General features: G+C 34.5%; 1 protein-coding gene across 1 annotated transcript in view; it reads right to left on the bottom strand.

Moving 5' to 3' along the window:
* The window catches only part of LOC150079775 (glutamyl-tRNA(Gln) amidotransferase subunit B, mitochondrial-like), a 64,750-nt gene that overhangs the window by 28,157 nt on the left and 22,239 nt on the right, over positions 1 to 14,354 (bottom strand). Inside the window, exons 7-9 of the mRNA XM_090383231.1 lie at positions 8,115 to 8,199; positions 6,935 to 7,169; positions 3,662 to 3,792 (exon numbers count right to left, since the gene is read on the bottom strand). Coding sequence (XP_090239357.1) covers positions 3,662 to 3,792; positions 6,935 to 7,169; positions 8,115 to 8,199 — 451 coding nt within the window. The remainder of the gene's footprint in view (positions 1 to 3,661; positions 3,793 to 6,934; positions 7,170 to 8,114; positions 8,200 to 14,354) is intronic.

Below are 14,354 nucleotides of genomic sequence, written 5' to 3'. Positions count from 1 at the left end.
AGAAAGCAAGTGTATGAGCTTATGCAGCATCAGCCAAAAAAAAAAAAAAAAAAAAACCACACCATTTCCTCCAAATTCCTGTCCAGTTCGTACTTAAATTTATTCAACCTATCAACTTCCACGACAGATAGAAGTTTATTCCAGCAATTAACCACCCGCTGGCTAAAGGCAAATTTCCACACATCTATTCTACATCTGTCCTTTCTTAATTTGAATTTATGCCCACTTAGGTTCATAATCTGAACAAGTGGAAGGATCCCATCAGAATTCAGCATGCTCAACCCATTCAAGGCCTTATACACCTCAATCAGATCACCGCGCAGGTGCCTGGTCTCCAGCCACTGCAATTTGCAGAACTTAAGCCTCTCTTGATAAGAGGATCCCTTCATTCTCCTCACCAATCTTGTTGTACACGCTCAAGTAAATCTACATCCTTCCTAAAATGAGGCCTCCAGACCTGTACGCAGTACTCAAGGCATGGCCTGACCACTGCCTTATACAGAGGGACAATCACCTCCTTTTCCCTGCTAGCAAAATTCCTATATATCATCGACAAAACCCCATGACCTGCCCTGACAGCCTGTCTGCATTGCTCAGAAAACTTCATATCTGACTGCACAATTACTCCCAGGTCTTTTTCATTTTCTACCATCTTAAGTGTAGTACCACACAGTTGGTACATTTCTCTGGGGTTACTTCTACCTATATGCAGTACTTTGCATTTGTCAAAGTTAAATTTCAGTTGCCACTTCTCAGCCCATCTGCCCAAATTTTCTAGATCCTGTTGCAGTAGCACACTGCCATTATTGTCATTAACAACCCTGCCAACCTTTGTATCATTTGCAAACTTCGACACTAAGCCTGATATACCTTCATCAATATCATTGATAAACATATAAAACAACAGTGGACCCAACACCGAACCCTGTGGGACTCCACTAATAACATTAGTCCAAGAAGAGCAGCACCCATTGATTACCACCCTCTGTCTTCTCCCACTTAACCATCCTTTTATCCATTACAGCAACTTACCCTTAATACCATTCTGCTTCAATTTGTACAATAGTCTTCCATGCGCAACAGTGTCAAAAGCTTTCCTGAAATCCAAATATATGATATCAAAATTATTTTTTGCATCGAGTTCCTTTGTAACCACATCATAATATCCTATCAAATTTGTCAGACAAGACTTTTCCTTAACAAACCCATGCTGTGTCTGAATTATTGCTGCAGTCTTGTCTATATGATCTTGCAATGCATCTTTAACCAGTGACTTCATTATTTTACCCGGAACAGAAGTTAAACTAACTGGTCTGTAATTATTCATGTCACCCTTCAATCCCCCTTTGTGAATTGGGGATACATTTGCACATCTCCAGTCCTGGGAACCTCCCCTGAGTCCAAGGATGCTCTCATAATTATGGCTAAGGGTTTTCTTAGTTGCTTTGCCGCCTCCTTTAACATAACTGGATAGATCCCATGCACCCCAGGTGCTTTTCTTATGTTTAACTTCAACAATTTCTCCTCCATTTTCTCTCAGTTATTACAAAATCATTAAGTATCCTGCTACAATTTGATAACCTTCTGCCATTTTCAAACCTTAATAATTCCTCATGTGTGAATGTAGATGCAAAATACTCATTCAGTTTGTTTGCTATCTGAGCAGGATCATCAACAGCCGAACCATCGATTCAAGCAGACTAATCAGATTCATCGCCTTCCTTTTAGAGTTTATATAAGTAAAGAAATCCTTGTTGTTTTTCTTAGCATCTTTTGCCAAGGATTTCTCGTAATCTGCCTTCGCCTGCCTAACTTCCTTTGTGACTTGATTACAGACTAGCTTATATCTGCCATGGTCTTCTGAGTTGCTTGATAATTTATATGCATCCCATGCATTTTTCTTCTCTGTTATGAGTCTCATTAGTTCATTTGATAACCATTTAGGCCTAAACCTTGAACAATATTTTTAATAGATATGAAACTTTTAGTAGAATCCACGATTAATTCCTTGAATGCTTCCCACTTAGATTTTGCTGTTGGTAACATTGTCAGTTGATCCCACTGTACAGAATTTAAAAACTGTCTGAGACCACTGTACTCACTTTTACGGAAGCAAAAACCCTTTCCTTTATCCCTGATGGTAATTAAATCTTTAAATAAATCCCACATCAGTACACTGTGATCACTGCCACCTAGTGGTTCTTTTATCTGCAAATTCTTAATACACGAATGATCACTGCTGATAACCAGATCAAGAGTATTACTCTCTCTGGTTGCCTCTGGTGTAAAAGGCATCTTGGAAAGTAACAATGGAACACAATATATATATATATTTTTCCCCATTTTATTTGCAGGTAGATAATATGTATACAGTGATGGCTGGGAATTTGACAACTGATGAATGCAAGTGGGTAGTGGAAGACCAAGAATGCAGAATCTGTCCATATGAAGTGTGCTAAAGTCTCAATACCACTCCCCCAGGAAGGCTATCCATCTAAAGACTTCATGACACATTCAATTGGACATCAACCATCATTAATGTATCAAAGTGTAGTCAACAATAACCATTATCAGGGATTTTTTTTTTTGTAAATCATGATGCCAAATTTTCCAAACTGGGTTTTTTTAAAAAAGCTCTAAACAGTTAGTTTTGAATGATTTTTTTTTTCTGAGATCTCACGAAAAAAATTATTTTATCATTTTGGCCACTTGTTACTTTTGCCACTCACCCTACATTCTCACTTCTTTGTTATAGTAGGTTCAATAAAGCCACCTTTTCTTTTATTTGATACTTCAATAATATTGCACTTACACATAAATAGTATGCATTCTCAGTCCCAGTGATGCTTTTAAATAATGGCATCATAAGTACTAATTTGACATTTCAAATTACAGATGTATAACAAATTGGACAAAACTAATTTAATAGATATTTTTTATTTAATTATTCAAAATCGGGCTATATTCAACAATCGTTGTAAAAATATGCAAATTAAAGAGGTCACATGGTGGATGAGGTGAGCAGGAAAGCACTATAAAACTGTGTGACTTGATTAGTGCCTAAAGCAGTATGTCAACAATGGCAAACAGGCAAACTATCCTGGACTTTCAAAAAGAGGAGTGTGCATCCAGCTGCCTGCTACAAACAATATACCATGTGGAATGCCCTATGAAATCAGTAGCTTCATAGAAGCTATTGATCTCAGAGCCTAACCAGAAAATACAGCTATGTTGGTGCCAGGAATGCAAAAGATGTATGCAGGACTGGAGGGAAATCATACAATCCAACCAGTCCCAATTTGTGATCAGTGGTAGTAGAGTCAACTGCAATCGTAACAATGATAAAAATAATAACCCAGTTGGCAATACCTTGAAACTACCGTCAAAATAATCTTTTCAGAAGTATAAGAATGTGTGATAAAATATCTAATTTTATAATTCTATGTACAAGATTGCATTAAGAAATATGAAATTGACAATGTCCTTGATATTTTTATCATGTAATCTGAAGTTAAAGTCCTACCAATTTTTAATATTTCAAGATTAAAAAAATGTATGTTTACTTATTTAAATGTTTTTACCAATCAACACATAATTCTATCATTATTAGTAATACCAGTATTAATTATATTCTAGTTCAAAATCAGAGAAGCTTACTAACCAGTCCAAGAATGAGAGTTTATTATCTTTTAATCTATTCATCATCTCATGATGCAAAAAGTGAATAACCATTGTTGGGTCATGTTTGTCCTTCGTAACAGCTTCAAAATATGGTTGCAGACCTTCTATCATCTAAAATAAAAACAGAAAAGTTTATGAAATGATAACACTGGTAAACATGAATTGTTGTTAAGCAAAAACTATAAGCACCATTTTATTCCTTACCTGATGGGATTACTACTCATTTTTCCCACTAGCCACATTTCAGTAAATGTAGCTAGTGTCTGTGATCCAAAGATATAAAGAGTATGAGTGATCCATTTGAGCAGAAAGCATGCAACAGGAAAGATGCAGACAAATCACAGGCAGAAGATTTCTGAATGCCTAAACAAGTGTGATATTCTGATTGTGGAGACAGTTCCAGAATATCAAAAAGTCTCAAAGTACTGACCACAAGTCAAAACACCAACATGACAAATTTCTAACCCTAACTGCTAAATGATACAGGGAGATGATAGCACAGTAGGAAAAATAATCTTCCACGTTTACAGCCATCCCAGAATGCAGTATCTGCTGATAAATTATATCCCATATGCTGCAGAAAATTGGGTGATAAGCAAGTTGACCTACGATGTGTTTGTTTGTTTGTTATTTGGTTTTTAGGAGCATTAGCAACTAAGGCCATATTGCTCCGGGATATGCGGTGGTCATTCCCTGACCTTTCCGCATCCTCCGTATTTGGTGGTGACAGGCTCGAACCCCGGTCTAATCAAGAAGCACGTGCTACACACTGCTGCTCCTTCCCACCTGGCTACGGAGGCGGCCCTACGATGTGTTCCTCTCACTTCATCACAGACAAACCCACTTCAATTAGTGTTATGAACACGACACTAGTTGAAACAGATCTAAAGGCAATAATTCAGTTCTCAATGCATGCTCATCTGAAGGAGGGGAATGAAGAAGGGCCTAAAGCCAGCCATAAAGATCAGGGAAAGGGACTACACTATAAGATATTGTAGGGCCCGAATGGCTTGGGCAGGCATAATGTGCAATGCATGTACAGAACTGCACATTTTCAAAGAGAAACTGGGCCCAACTGTACTTTTTATGGGTACAGTTGGGCCCAGTTCCTATTAAGAGATAATCCCCCCACTTCACCATAAAGCACAGCTAGTGGAGGACCTTCTTCAGATCAAGAATCATCATGTATTAAGAGTCTTCAAGTAAGGAGTCCTTAGGTGACAATGATCACAGTGCATCAATGTGCAATTCAATCAAAGAAATAGCTACTGTCAAGGATAAAGGGAAGGATTTGGTTTTTGGAAAGGTGATTATAATGGGCTCAGACATATTTAGTCTTTCCAGTGGAAAGTGTTCAGAGGTAAATGTTGAAGCTGCTAATTATTTTGCATTAGTAATGGCCATATGGTGCCAGGAAGGCTTATGCCGCACCAGCCAAAAAAAAAAGGAGTATAATAATAATAATAATAATAATAAAATAAATACTTAATAAATAATAAAAGAAAAGGAAATAGACAACCTATGCATTTCTCTCCACCCGTAGGTAACTATCCAGCTGACCTTTGAATTTTCCCAAACTGTCAGCCTCAACCACCCATGTAAGGTAGGTAACTTATTCCAGTAATTTATAACTTGCTGGCTAAAATAAAACTTCCTGCAATCCAGTCTAAACATCTCTCTCCGTAACTTGAATTCATGGCCCCTAGTTCTAGAATCATTTAGAACTGTGAAAATTTCATCCTCATTAATTTTACTTTTGCCTCTCAGTGCCTTAAACAACTCAATCAAATCTCCTCTAAGGTGCCTAGTTTCCAAGCTGTGCAACCCACATATTCGAAGTCTTTCCTCATATGAACGCCCTTTTGCCAAACTCACTAGGTGAGTTATTTGTCTTTGGACCCTTTTGAGAAGCTCGGTGTCTTTTTTTAGGTGCAGCTTCCACACCTGAACACAGTATTCCAAGTGTGGTCTAACAATAGCTTTATATAATGGGATTATGACATCCTTATCTCTACTAGCAAATATTTGACAGATTATCAATAGGACAAAATGGGCCTTCCTTGCAACCTGTCTACAATGCGGGGAAAACTTCATGTCTGACAATATCGTAACTCCCAAAACCCTTTCTTCTACTACTGACTTTAGTTCAACTCCACCAAGTCTAAGCTATTTTAGGATTACTGTTCCCCAGGTGTAAGACGTTGCACTTTGCTGGATTAAAGAATATCTGCCATTTTTCTGACCATTTTGATGATGCAACCCGAGTGATGCAATGATGGCAAAATGTGTGATGGCAATGATGGTGAAGCATTACTTATTTGAAGTAGTGTAATATGCAACTCGTAATATGCAACTCGTAATACTCGTAATATGTAATATGCATATTATATCAATATGAGATATAACTTAAAACGATGCCACTTTGCTAATATTCTGTTCATTCAGATTTGGCTATGTATTATTGATGCTTATGCACTATACTTATACATAGTCTAGACTTTTCCATAACTTGAGGCTTATGCTCTAAATGCTTTATATTATATTAAAAGTATTTATTTGCCTAGCTCACACTAATACTTTACTAGGCTGGCTGCAGGCCTCTAACTGAATAACAATAATGTATGGGATGGTCTGGGAAGACAAATTTTTTAGTTGTCAACCACCCCTAGAACTTCATATGACTTACAGACTGCTCTCTGTAAGAGTAGGCTTTGATACAACCGGGACCCTTGAAAACTCTCATTAACAATATGAGAGCCTGTTGTTAGCACTAATTATCTATTAGAAATAATTCTACTCCCCTCCCCAACCCTGCCTATTAAGGTATAAAACTTTCTCTGCTAGATACTCATTTTCAAGTATCCATACACCAATTAACATATTTCAGCAAACACATGCTTTAATCAGATTACAAATAGTACTGTTGTACCATTAAAATATATATTTGAATATCAATTTTCACAGACTTATCAACTATTTTGCAAACTACTGTACTTTTTCTAATTATATCCTAACTGTTGCTAACCAGTATAAAATACAAAAATTGTATTACAAAAAAAAAAAAATAATAAATAATAATATAACGCATATTTTATTTTCAATATTTTTGCACTATATTATTCCATTATACCAATGATAAATATGAAACTAAAATATTATTTATCTGTCTCCACTAATTATCACACAAATGATAATCTGTTATATTCTAAAATGTTAGACATTTTACAAAACAAAGTGAACTCAGGAAACTTACCGTAATTAGTGAAACATTTTCTAGGGAAAGGTTGAATTTTTCTAACAGATACTGCCGATCTTGTGCTGGAAGCTGAGGTAGCTGTCTTCTTATGTCATCTATATTTACAATGTGTGGACGTTCTTGTGGGTTTATGCTATCAGTTTCATCACATAACAGGAGGGGAGGAAGATTGGGCTCAGGCATAAACCTATAGTCTTGTACAACTTCTTTATCTCTAAGGGTAAGAGTACACCTAGAAACAATATCACTGACTATTAGGATGTTAATGTAAATTTATATATAATATTCTAAGATACTAATCTAAATTAAAAACCTGGTCATCAGAGAGAACTGAAAAAGGCATAAATTGTTCCATACTGCAGTTTAATTCCTTTGATTAATCATTTCAAAGGAAATTGAAAGCTCTGCTATTCAATTAGACAGTAAAAAGTACAATATCAAAGCTTATTAATTACATGAGGCTAAGGGGCTACATCCCTGTTTGCTTTGCTCACCAACACCTGGCTTTGAAAAACAGTCAATGTAATATACATATTTTGAATCTTGATAAATGATTTACAGTGAATTTTAATTTGCAGAGGTCAACTGAATAATAATTACAAGAACAATTCAAGTAAAAATAGATATTAACCTATTTCTTACTCTGTGGAGTGTTGTTGTTGTAGGGTTTCAGGTGCAACAGCAACTTAGACCATTTTGTCACTGTGTGTCATTTAATTTGGGCAAGAGAGCTATTCCACTATCTTAAAGAACACTGGAGAAGGATAAGATTTCAAATATGCTAAAGCAAATGCTTCACAAATGGCCAAGAATGTTTTAGAAGCAGTGATTCTCTTTTAGATAAGCAAAGAAACTAAGCACTTCAAATTCATCAAATTTATAAACTATGCCTCTAGCATTACTACACAAACATATAAGAGTACATTGTTTCATGTACTTTGTAACCCTAACATGCATACAAAACAGAATGGCCAAGAAGTCCCATTATTTCCAGGTACATAAATTATCAATCAATCAAATAAATTACAATACACAATTCCTTGCTTCAAGACTCACAGCACATTACTATACTATCTATCCAAGCTCACAAGAATGAAATATACTATCCTGATTTAAGGAACAAAAGTAAGAAACTTTATACAGTTTGTGACATGATAAAAATAAAATAAATGCTTACTTCTTAATTGAATCATAATTTCTTGTTTCATTTAATACTTCTGAACCATTTTCTAGTAATTCAATCTGACGATTTATTTCATAATCTGAAAGTGAAAGCAAATAGTATACATGTAGAGGCTATTTATATATTCAGTTAAACTTCAAAAATCAAAGAATCATTCCTTGCATTTGTTCTAAGAATATATTTACTGTAATTTTTTACAATGAATTCAATGATAATATCCTTTTTAAAACTTTCCCTCATTTTATAGCATATATATATATATATATATATTTTTTTTTTTTTTCTAGAGGAAATGATTAGCTTTCTTTCCTGACATTTTTGGAATGAAATATAGACCTATGGTTGGACCATCATGAGAATGAATAGTTGCCAGCATACACAATCTTTTTAAGAAGTAGTGGGATTAGTAAAGTTTTTTTTTTTTTTTTTTTTTTTTTGTTAGTTGTTGGCGCATCGGCTTCTGTGGCCATAATGCACCTCCCAAAGTTTTTGCATTTTACTGTGATCCAAGCCTGAGGCAGGATTTGAACCCGTGACGGTTGCCAGGCAGGCACTTTACCCACCTGGCTAGCCCGGTCGGCGATTAGTGAAGTAGGGGAAAATGAAGGTGAATGTAGATATTATATTTATATTATAGACCAATATTGAAATGAGATCAGAAATGATTATATACATTATTTTATGCATATATATGACTGTTTATTTTGTTTACAATTAAAGTTAATTTAAAATCATAGTACCCTAATTACTCATTGGTAATTACATCACCCCTTTATTCCTAAAATAGACTGCATCTAGTGGTGACCTTGAGTTCATTCTAGTGGCAGTATGACTATACATAAGGGTCTATATTTCAAAATATAGTTGGTTTATTTCACAGCATTCTTTCTTCCTTCTGATTTCAATAGATCCTTTGCAGTTCAGATTGTTGTAGAACAGGACTACAGCCTTTCGACTATATTCTTTTATTTTTGTTCACTGAGGGTTTGTGGCCTCTGATGAGATAGAGGTTCCAATAGATGAAATGTTTGCTTAGAAAAAAAAATTGGGGCTGGGGGAAGAATTACATTTGTTTTTTTTTTAATTAAGTCTGGAATTCATAATTAATTTTACAGTGTTCCCTAAGTGGCTGACAAAGGAGACAAAGTATGTCCTGACACTTTCACAGAATATTTTGATAAGTATTTTGAATTTAATTTGAAATTTTCACTCTCAGAATTCATTTAGATTGCAGAAGAGAAAAAGTAGTCATGGCAAACATGTGTAGTACTTTTCCAAAGGTGTTTTAAAAAAAAAAGTCCTTTCAAAATTAGGAATGTAGCACAGTGTAAAGAATAATCATAAGAATGATAAAATAATTCCAGTGATATTTGCACAAAAAAGTTCTCTCTGGGCACATTGAGATCCTGTCAACCAGCAGTAAAAAAACAGATACAATTAAAATTGTAATAATGTTGTTTTTGGCTTTGTGCATTAGGTTTCAGAGATTTTTGATGCTTTAACTATTTCTGTCATTGTGTGCCAATACTGCTGATAACACTATCTGATTATAAATTAACAAAAACCATTTGAGTAATTCAACAAAATGTGTTTATTAAACATTTTTAAATGAAATAAATATATTAATAAAATAAATATACAGTCGAACTTCCCTATAATGAATTCGATAAATCTGGCGAAAAAATTCGTTATACAGGCATACCTCGAATAACGAATAGGATGCGTTCCACGAAATTACTTCGTTAAGCGAAACTTCGTTTTCAGAGGTAAAAATACTATGGCCAGAATAGGGATATGTTCCTACGTAAAGAAAATGAAAAGCTTTTTTTTCGAACAAAGAAAAGTTTTATTAAATAAAATTAAGCTATCAACATTAAACGGTCTTTGGCTGCTTTGAACCCAGCAGCTGGTTTTTCTTCAACAGAAATGAAACTTTTTGTTGGTAGCCGTTTCCAGAACTGCACATACAACTTACATACAAAGTGAAATCACATTTTAAAATATGAGTCTAAAGCTGATTGCTTATGCTTTTTTTCTCTTTCATTTAACAATTGTCTATACGGAGTTATTGCATTTAATACTGATCGCTTAACAATAAAACTTCTTCCTAAATCAGGATCATTTTCACTAAAAAAATTTAAACGTTTTCAATGTCATTTAAGCAGCTTTTTAAATCTTTGTTTGTTAACACTTTTTCGGAAGGAACTTCTTTAACTTCGTCTTCATTATCTTTGTCTTCGTTGCTAACAAGGTTTTCTAAATCTTCCACTGAAAAACCATCATCTTCTGCATTCAATAAATTTCTAACATCCTCTTCATCGACATTTTCGAAACCTATTGATTGAGCCATCTGGATAACTTCATTTCTAATTTCTTGGATGCTATTTTCTTCTTCTAGTACAACTTCTGGCCATATTTTGCGCCAAACTCCATTTAAGCATTTCTTAGTGACTTCTTTCCAAGAACTATCAATGTTTTCAATTGCCTTTTTAATGGTGTAGTTTTTCCAAAAAGTTTTAACTGTCATTTCCTCTTTATCCTCTAGTTCAGTTAAATTGCTTAATGTTCGACGCAGATAATAAGCTTTAAATGATGCTATCATTCCCTGATCCAATGGTTGAATCAAAGAAGTTGTGTTTGCTGGAAGAAACACAACTTTGACAGGAATGCATGTGTCCAACGAGTTAAGATCAGTAGGATGTCCCGGAGCATTGTCTAACAACAAAAGAGCTTTTTCTTCAAAGTTGTTTTTTTTGACAATACCGTTTTACTTCAGGACAAAAGTGGTTAACAAACCAATCAGTAAATAACTCCTTGGTAACCCACGCTTTTCTATTTGCTTTCCATATTACAGGTAAATTCATTTTTATGTTACCTTTTAACGCCCTCGGATTTTCTGAATGGTAAACTAATAACAATTTTAATTTATAATCGCCAGAGGCATTCAATCGAAAGAGTAACATTAAACGGTCTTTGGCTGCTTTGAACCCAGCAGCTGGTTTTTCTTCAATAGAAATGAAACTTTTTGTTGGTAGCCGTTTCCAGAACATACCGCTTTCGTCAACACTGAACATCAAATTTGGTGGAAAATTTTCACGTTCAATTATTTCCTTTAGTTTTTCTGAAAACTTATTTGCGGCTTCTCCTGTTAATTTTACACTATGAACCCTGGCCCGTTTTTTTTTAAATTTCTCGAACCAACCACGAGAAGCCCAAAAGGTTTCCGTAATTTCGTCAGTTTGTTTAGATTTCAGGTGATTAAACTGGAATATTTTTTTTATGTTAAATGGGGCTTGAAATTGCGGACTTCGTTATATCGAAGCTTCGTTATCAGAGGTAACGTTAACCGAGGTATGCCTGTACAGAGAATATCTTTTTTATTAGAAATTGTTATCTAATTAGAAAATGAAAACGAATCTACATTTATTTTTAATATATTTTATTTCAAAAACATACTTATTTAAATTACGTTTACACAATTTTTGCCAGTAAATATCACAAATTAAAAAAATCTGTAATTTTCGTTTGCACAGTACAATTAAAAAATTGTCTGATTCTCAAAGAAAACCTCACATTTGTTCAGACCATTAAAAACATTATCAGGAACATTTTCACAAAACTGTAGACCCATACGAACTGTTTTAAAAGCATTAATCATTTCTTCACGAATTGACTTTTCTACGGGTTGTTTTGATGCGTCTCTTCAGCGTCATCGTTAATTTGTTCGTGATCATGGTCGCGTCTAACACTGTTCAGCAGTATTTCATCTTCATTTGGATGTTCTGCTGTGATCTACATAAACATAACTATCCATTGTTATTTCATTTTCGATGTTTCCAGACGATTCTAATAATGTCCAAAAGTTTTTCAGTTGTGAAAGGGGCAGTTCATCTTGTTCGTCCAGTCGCTGTTTGACTTCTGTATTCAATGCAAATCCCGCTTTCGAAAAACAATTTTGAATAGTGTATTCAGTGACATCGTTTGTCCAAACTTTTGCCAGTTCAGAGATGCAATCTCTAAGGTTAATTGTAACCTCCAAGTTTCTATTTTCTGATAACGCACTGACAATCTTCATTAGTATTCCCTTTAGATAATGAAATTTAAAATTTTTAATAATGCCTTGGTCCATTGGCTGGAGTTTTGACGTTATGTTTGGTGGTAAAAACAACTTCGTACTTTTAAGTTTGGCAGAAATATTGGCAGGATGTGCCGGACAGTTGTCAGTTACCAACACGATTTTCCTTTTTTCTTTTGTTATACGCTTGTCTAGTTTTAATATCCATTCTTCAAAAATAGCACTTGTCATCCATGCTTTTTTATTAAAGGTGTAGTCAACTTCCAAAGATTTTGTGCCTCTAAAACATCTTGGGTTTTTTGATATTCCGACGACTAAAAGTCTTAATTTTTCACTTCCTGTCATATTTGCTCCAACTAGCACAGTGATTCTTTCTTTGCTTTGTTTTCTGCCAAAACATTTATCATCCTTAAAAGCAAGTGTTCTATTCGGTAAAAACATTTAAAGAATAAACCTATTTCGTCAGCATTAGAAACATCCTTACGCTCATATTCTTCCAAAATCTTCTTTAAGGTATTGTTCCTCCAACTGTTGCAATTTTCTTTGCTTACATTAACACTTTCTCCACAAATAACCTTTTCCACAATTCTGTGGCATTTCTTAAATTTATCTAGCCACCCAGTGCTCGCATTAAATTCTGTATGTCCAAGGGACTATGCAAATTTCAGAGCTTGTTGCTTAATTATTAGGCCCGATATTGGGATATTCTTTTCCCCTATCATTTGCACCCATTTTAGAACAGCTTTATCAACATCTTCGTATATACACGACTTAATTCGCTTTTTGTCTGCTCCCCCTTCAATTGCATTTAAAATTGATTCTCGATTTTTTTAAAATCGTAGATAAATGATAAACGATTAAATATGGCATATCTGCTTGCATATATGCCATATTTCTCCACATCTTTTTTCTTAAAACCCTGGTCAATATCATAACAATCTTTGCTTTATCATTAATACTTAAACACTTTCTCTTCGACATTGTTTGTTTTTGCAATTGTAAAAATTATTGGACTGCAGCTCTTGCCGATACATACACCGCAAACTTCGCTGCGCTGCGCTGGCCATATAGTGAATTGTTAGTACAGGTACCGCCTACTCAATGACGTTCGCTTGCCAATTCAACAGTATCACTCACTTTGAAGAAATATACGACTTTGTGAATTTCTTTTATTTTGCTTTCATTCATATATACATGAAAGAAAATTTATGATTAACGTATGCTGTATGTTACTTTTCAGAAAAAAAAAAAAAACAAAAGCATATAGCCTATGTGACTGATGACGAACGAAAAAAAAAAAAAAAATTCGTGAAAACCATCTACTGGGGGTCCAGTTAGACGAGAATAGACATATCGTATAATAATTGACATGAAGGTCACGAGGTACAGTTGAGGTGAGAAGTGAATGTCAGTAGGCATTACTAAAAACCGACTATGGTAGCATTCTATGTATTGCCGCCGCAGCATGCTAAAGGTTTACTGCAGCGAATTTCGCTTTCCCCTGAGCCAACATCAATTTACAAATCTACCCTATTTGTTGTAAAGTTTATGACCACTTTTAAGAAAATCCATTTGGTTTAATAACTGTAACAAAAATGAAACAAAGACCCTCCTATGGGCATCAACGGCCACAAGTGTTCACTAAAAGGATGATTATTTAATTCCAGATGCTAATGTGACATTTCGGAGGGAAGGAGGCAGTATATTTGAGCGGCTGTTTAGCAGTGAATGCTTGAAAATCTTCAAAAATGCTTTTACTAATTTTTTTTTAAAATTCGTTATAGAGAGACTAACACTTCATTATATGGGGTTAATTTTACATGTAATTTCGTTTCAAGGTGCAATGTTTTGCGAAAAAACTAGTAATATAGAGAAATTCGTTAAATAGAAGTTCGTAATAGAGAAGTTCCACTGTATTTACTATTTCATTTTATTTCTTTGGCCACTTTCATTTTGGCATTGTCTGTAAATGCCTTTTCTAGAGCATTCAAATGGCTTATAATTATATAAATATAGGTAGTTTTCTATTGCTTCCACTAATTAAATATTAACAGCAGAATCTTTAATTTTTTCACTCATAACTGCACCTCACTTGGCAACTGAATGCCAAGTTATGAGAAACTAAAGGAAACATGTTCCCACAAATCCCACTCAATTAA

This window comes from Mastigoproctus giganteus, chromosome 10, assembly GCF_048544385.1.
Source record: "Mastigoproctus giganteus isolate SK-2022 chromosome 10, ASM4854438v1, whole genome shotgun sequence".
In the NCBI taxonomy this organism is placed as follows: Eukaryota; Metazoa; Arthropoda; class Arachnida; order Uropygi; family Thelyphonidae; genus Mastigoproctus; species Mastigoproctus giganteus.
Note: the sequence above shows the minus strand (reverse complement) of the source record. Positions and strands in the feature narration are given on the sequence as shown.